The sequence below is a fragment of the Acinonyx jubatus genome, chromosome E3 (genome assembly GCF_027475565.1).
Source record: "Acinonyx jubatus isolate Ajub_Pintada_27869175 chromosome E3, VMU_Ajub_asm_v1.0, whole genome shotgun sequence".
Taxonomy (NCBI): domain Eukaryota; kingdom Metazoa; phylum Chordata; class Mammalia; order Carnivora; family Felidae; genus Acinonyx; species Acinonyx jubatus.
This window is the reverse complement of record NC_069398.1, coordinates 37,387,831-37,393,830: the sequence shown is the minus strand read 5'-3', so window position 1 is coordinate 37,393,830 and position 6,000 is coordinate 37,387,831. Positions and strand designations below refer to the sequence as shown.

At 68.0% G+C, this 6,000-nt stretch overlaps 1 protein-coding gene across 1 annotated transcript in view; it reads right to left on the bottom strand.

Moving 5' to 3' along the window:
* Window positions 1-2,098: 2,098 nt before the first annotated feature.
* The window catches only part of CACNA1H (calcium voltage-gated channel subunit alpha1 H), a 61,497-nt gene continuing 57,595 nt past the window's right edge, over window positions 2,099-6,000 (bottom strand). Inside the window, exons 31-34 of the mRNA XM_053213854.1 lie at window positions 5,227-5,348; window positions 4,707-5,109; window positions 4,445-4,617; window positions 2,099-3,894 (exon numbers count right to left, since the gene is read on the bottom strand). Of these exons, the coding sequence (XP_053069829.1) occupies window positions 2,893-3,894; window positions 4,445-4,617; window positions 4,707-5,109; window positions 5,227-5,348 (1,700 nt within the window). The 3' untranslated portion in view covers window positions 2,099-2,892. The remainder of the gene's footprint in view (window positions 3,895-4,444; window positions 4,618-4,706; window positions 5,110-5,226; window positions 5,349-6,000) is intronic.

Here is a 6,000-nt window from a genome sequence, read left to right as displayed (position 1 = left end):
ACGTGTCAAGATAAAAAAAAGAAAAAACCAAGAAATCCGTCCTCCTTCCTCCTTCCCTCATCCCACCCAAGGTTTGTCACTGTCCGTTGTTGGGGTGATGAGTTCTAGAACTTTCTGAGGCCTGGGTAGGCCTCGGGCCGGATGAGGTGTGGAGGGAGGCGCGTCTTGCAAGGAAAGGCTCCGAGGGGACAGGGTGAGGGCGGAAAGACAGGACCAGGCTTCTTCACGCCCAGAGCTGCAGATCAGAGATGAAGGGCACCTCGGGCAGAGCAGGGGTGGGGGGTTCCTGTGTGCCTGGAAACCAAACCCACACAGCCGAGACCAGGAAAGGTCAGGGCCGAGGGCAGCCAGAGCTGAGTCAGCGGCTAGTGTGGGGGTGGGGGCAAGGAGGAGGGGTCCCCCTGCGGAGGCCACCACGTGGGCCCACGTGACCCATGTCCCCTGGGCAACCAGAGACCCCAGCAGGCTGGGAGGGCATCCCCGGGGCCAGAGAAGGAAGGCACCCAGGGACAGGACCCCCCTCCCTGTGCCTCAGTTTGCTCTCCTGTCAAATAGGGGGCAGAAACGGCACAGTGTCCAGAAACATTTGGGGGGGGGCACAGATGGCCCTCAGAGTTTCTGTCTCAAGCCGGGGCCGGGTGCAGACAAGTCCAGCCCCCTCCCAGGGCCCCAATCAGCTCTGTCATCAGGCCCTGGCCACACGGCGGACGGTTAGGAAGCGCCTGCTCTGAGCTGGGCAGCTGGGGGCTGTGCCCATCTGATCTGCGGTGAAGACCACGGGACCCTGAGATGGGCGCGGGGGCAGGGACGTGGGCAGAGTGGGCTGGCACAGACGCCTGTCACGAGGGCCTGACTGTCTCCTGGCTCACTCTGGGCCTCGAGCTGGGACCCTCCGGGGCGGCCCCGAAGACCCGACTCCTGGAGGACAGAGGAGACGAGCCAGTGTGCCCCCCGGGAACCGGGGAGGGCTTCCTGGAGGTGGGGGACACCCATCCCCACCCCTGTCCGGGTGACGGGGACAAACAAACGTGGCTTTACAGACAGGCCACCTGTGGCCGCCCTGGTCCTGCTGTGGCCTGTGTGGCCCAGAGCTGGCCACTTAGTGCCAGGGGGCAGCATCCACGGGGCACAAGTGGTGGGGACAGCCATAGCTGCAGGTGCCCAGGAGGAGCAGGTGGGGCCTGCCACGGAGCCTGCCCCTCAGCTCCTCCCTCCTCCCTCCTCCCGCCTGCACAACAGGTGAATGGGCCCTCCCTGCCCCACTCTGGCCTGGCACATGGGCTCAGGGCACCCCCTAACCCTACAGTGCACACACATCATGGCCCTGGCCCCGGGGAGGCTGTGAGCCCCCGAGAGATGGGGTGAAGCAAGGAGTGGCTGAGCCTGAGGCCCTTCACTGTGTGTCCTCTGCCCACTGGGGTCAGTGTCAGAGAGCTTAGGTTGGACGGTGTCCCCAGACCGGGTGTTGTCCCCCTGGGTCACAGCACATAAGCTCTGTCCTCAGCCAGGAGGAGCCTCCCACCTCACAGACCACCCTGGAGGCGGCCGTGGCCGGGGGGCCACAGTGGGGTTCTGCTTTGCCGTGTGGCAGGAAGGGCCTGGACCTGGCCCCGGGGCTGGTCTGCACTACCCTCAGCCACCAGCGTGGTCACAGCTGTCACCCACAAGACTCTAGAGCCATCCCAAGTCCTATCCTATCCCGGCCCGTCTATACCCACTCTCATGCTGGGAAGGAGCCCTGGGAGGCCAGCGGGGCACTGGGCAGGTCAAAGGTCAGGGCCAGAGTCTTCGGCGCAGGAAGAGGACCGAGTGGGGAGACGGTGCAGCCTCAGCAGCTCGCACCCCAGCACCCAGCCCTGCTGGGAGCCCTGGCAAAAACTTGCCAAGTTTCCCCAGAGTGTGAATGCCCACGTGTGAACTTGGTTCCCCTCTTGTGAGCCTGGCTCTTTCTTCCAGAACCAGAGGGGGGGCCGGGCCAAGCCTCCATGGAGACTCCGAGGCCGGCCCGGGAGCATCACCCAGCCCCACTCTCGGTGAGGCAACGGGCCCGCCGCGCTCTTGGCAGTGGTGCAGGTCCCGACGGCGATAACCCAACGCGTTTCTTAAATAAGTTAATATTTATTCCCCTTTGCTTTGCCCCCCACCCCCTTCCCCCTTCCATTAAGCAGCCAAATTTCCTGTATCAGATTATTGCAACGTTTAACCTGAATTTGTAAAAGAAACGTCCGCGAACCGCAGGGGCTTTGCTGCAACCTCCCAGCCCGGGCGGGGCTGCCAGCAGAGGCACCGGCTTATTGCATGGACCCCACTCCCTGGGGACGCGAGCGTGCCTCGATCGCCCCAACACAGATGCTGGGCAGCGGGCCCAGGAGCGGAGGCGGACAGAGGGGGACGAGGAGGGGGGACAAACAGGTGAGGACTCAGGCCGTGAGCAACAGTGAAGCGTGGCCGTGGTGGCCTCGGGGACCGAGCTGCCACCAACCAGAGCACAGGTGGCCCCGAGCACGTGTTCCCTAGAAAAGTAAGTAGGTGTGAGGACGGGGCTCTGCTGGGCAGCCTCCGACTTCCTCTTTTTGGTCGTTTTCTGGTCTTTGTCCCAGGGATGCAGCGGTCGCGAGGGGACCGCTGACCAGGCCTCAGACCGCCTTGGCGGAGCTGGGAAAACCCAAACCCGAGCGCACCGGCCGGAGGCTCCCAGGCCGACGGCTACCCCCTGTTCTGCTTCGTCCAGACCCGGCGTCTGCCTCCCTCTCCCTGGGCGGACGGCCTCCCGGGCTCCTCTGCCTCGGCAGGGCCCGAGCTGGGGTCCACGCGCAGCCCTGCCCGGGGCCACCACCCTGCCGGGTGCGCCCCAACCCCAGTGCTAAAACCTGTGTGGCACCGTGCCCTCAGCTACACGGGCTTGTCTACGTGGTCACCCGGGATGGGGGTGGCCGGGGGGGACCCCGCTTTCTTTGGGGGGCTCTGGAGGACTTTGAGGTGCAGCCCCCGTCCCTTCTCTGGGGGGTCGCTGGAGAGCACGGGAGGCTCTGTTTTGTGGGGTTCAGGAGGCACTGTGGCCCCCGAAAGGGAAGCTCTGGGTTCAGGGGCCACGCTGTGGCCGCTGTCCGCAAACAGGTCTCCGCCAGGGCCCCCCACGTCCAGCGGCTCAAAGGCGAAGCTGGGGACGGTCAGGTGCTCTGCGCGGCAGGCCGCCTGTGCGCGCCGCTCCCCCTTGGCGGCCGCGTCCGCCCCCGCCCCCTCCACAGGCTCCAGGGAGTCCCTGTGTGGTGTGGCCTCACAGGACGGGGTTCGCCGTCTCAGAGTGCCGCTGCCCTCTGCCGCTGGGGGCCGCGCGGTGCCCTCGTCCTCTGCGGGGGGGTCTACGGAGATGCAGGGGGGGCTCATCTTCTTCTTCCTGCGGGCCCCCGAGGGGGGCTCCGCCTCCGGGACCCGGGCCTTCACCTCCCGGACCTCCGAGCGGCCGTCCCCTCCTCCCTGCTCCGCCGAGGGCCGCCTCTGCTCATCCGCCTGGCCTGGCTGCCCCCGGAAGCCCTGGGCGTCGACGCCGCAGAACCCGTGCAGGTCCGGCTCACCGCCCGCTCCCGGGGCATCGGGGGAGGCCGAGGGGCTCTGCGCCGAGCTGGTGATGTGGCTGACCTCCTCGTCAGCAGGGTCCGGGGCCTCGGTCTCCTCCCCTCCTGGGGCCGGCGGCCTACCGGAGACACAGCGCTGCCCAAAAGTGTGCTTGCGGGCGCGGACGCTGGCAGGCCTCGGGGAACGGGGTGGGGACCGTACGGAGGCCCCCAGGGACGCCTGCCTCACGGGGGTCTTCCCGCCGGGCTCCGCCCAGCCTGGGCCACCATCCCTGGGGCCGGCCATCTGCCCTTCCAGGGAGCTGGTGCGCACGGCCTCCTGCAAGGATACGGGGTCAGGTGACCAAGGAGGCCGGGCAGGACCCAGGCAGCAGCCAGGGGCGCGGGAACCCCCACCCCACCCGCAGAGTAGGACCGAGACTCTTCAGGGCAAGCGGACACGCCGTCCCCCGGCCCCACCTATGCCGAACGCACCACTCGTGCTGGGGGCACAGCGAGGACAGAGGACTAAGGACCTGAACTCCCGTGGGCAGAGCCGGCTCCGGAGGCCCCGCTGGGCACAGAGCCCCCACCCTGCACAGCGCCAGCAGGGCCCGGAAGCCCAAGCACAGGGCACGTGGCAGAGAGAGGATCTGAGGCCGTGGCAGGCGGAGAGTGGTCTCAGGGTACGGGCGAGGCTCAGGGGTGCTGCGCGACACGGGACTGAGACTAGTGCCCGAGGAGACACGGTTCCTGGGCCCTGTACGTCGTCCCAGACTGCAGGGACGTGCCCCCCTCCCCTGGTGTCCCCGCCACTCATCTTTCAAACAGGAAGGAACCACGGTGGGGCCCCCAGGCCTGGGCCGCGGGACTCGGAGGGCTTCTCCTACCTGTCTGCGGAGCAGTCGGCTGAGGCTGGGGGAGCGGGTTGCGCCCCGAGGGGACAGGGCACCGAGGGCATCGGTGTCCCTGGCTGGGGATGGTGCGGCCGAAGAGACCCGGAGGGAGGTGCAGGGCTCCACGGGCAGGGAGTGTGCAGAGGTGGACAGACCCGGGGCAGGACCTGGGGCAGGAAGGTGAGAACGCTGCAGCCTCGGCCACCTGGCGGAGGCCCGGCCGCCCCCTCCCACCGGCCGCCTCCAGGGGCCTCACCCGAGCAGGTTTCCGCATCCGCTTCCGGCAGCGGGCGAGGGTGTGGGGCAGAGGCGGGCGCCACGGGCCGGAACATGTAGCTGTCGTTGGGCAGAGACAGCATCCGGGACACAGACACCTTGCGCACGACCAGGAGGCCGGGGGCGTCCGGGCTCTGCGGGGCCGCGGGCCTGGGGCGGGCGGGGGCGCCTCGCGCCACCTCCAGCTCCAGCTCGGCGTCCAGCTCGGCGTCCTCGCGGGCCTCCTTGTTGCTCTCCTCCAAGTGCTTCATGAGCACGGCCACCACCACGTTGACCAGCACGAACTGTGCCACCAGCACGAAGGTGACGAAGTAGATGGGGGAGATGGCTGGCAGGTACGTGAGGCAGTGCTTGTCCTCGCGGGCGCACTCCCGCAGCGTGTCCTGCGGAGGCAGAGCAGGCGACTGCGGGGCGCCCCGCCCCCCGCCCCCCCAACCCCCCCACCCCCTCCCCGCCCTGCACCCTGGGCGCCCCGCCCCCCACGACGGCTCAGGCGCTACCTTCATGATCCCGTTCCAGTTGTCCCCCGTGGACACGCGGAACAGCGTGAGAAAAGCCATGCCGAAGTTGGAGAAGGTGGCATGCCGGCTCAGGCCCTCGCAGGGATTGTCGTCACTGCACTCTGCCGGGGAGACCCTCGCTCGGTCAGCCCGAGGGCTCTGCAGGGCGGTGTATACCCTGGGCCCCGAGGCCACACAGGGCCACGCCGGACCCAACCGAGAGCCCTGCCCTCCCCCAGGGAGCAGATCGCGCTCTCTTGGGGAAAAGGACCCACGCGCAGCTCGGGGGCCCTGGCAGGTGGGTGCTGGCCTCTGTGGGGGCCGTGCCCTTTCAAGGCCGGGGGAGGGGAACAGGGCTGCCTGGAGCCCCACCCTGGCATGTGAGACTTTCCAGGTGGACACGGTCTCTGCGGGTACACAGGCCAAGCCCTCCGTGGCAGCCGGCTCTGGCTGAGCCCCAGCAGAGGGCACCCCTGCTCCCCAGGGCTGCCTCTCAGGTCAGCATGTCCTCGGGCCCCAGGGCCAGGACGGACATGGCTGCCTTGTCGTGGGGCATAGGAAGCACCCCGAATAGGGGGCTGAGGTCTGGGGCACGAGCTGCCGAGTCCCAGGATCCCCTCTGGGCAGACCCTAAGCTGTGACAGCCACCTCCGCGGCCTTATAGAAAAGTCCACGCTGGCGGCTGCCGGCAGCCACTAAGCACTCAGTGACATCGGGTGTTTTTGAGGAGATCCCAAGGGACTGGGCTGTCCTGGAAAGTCCCCACCTGCTCCC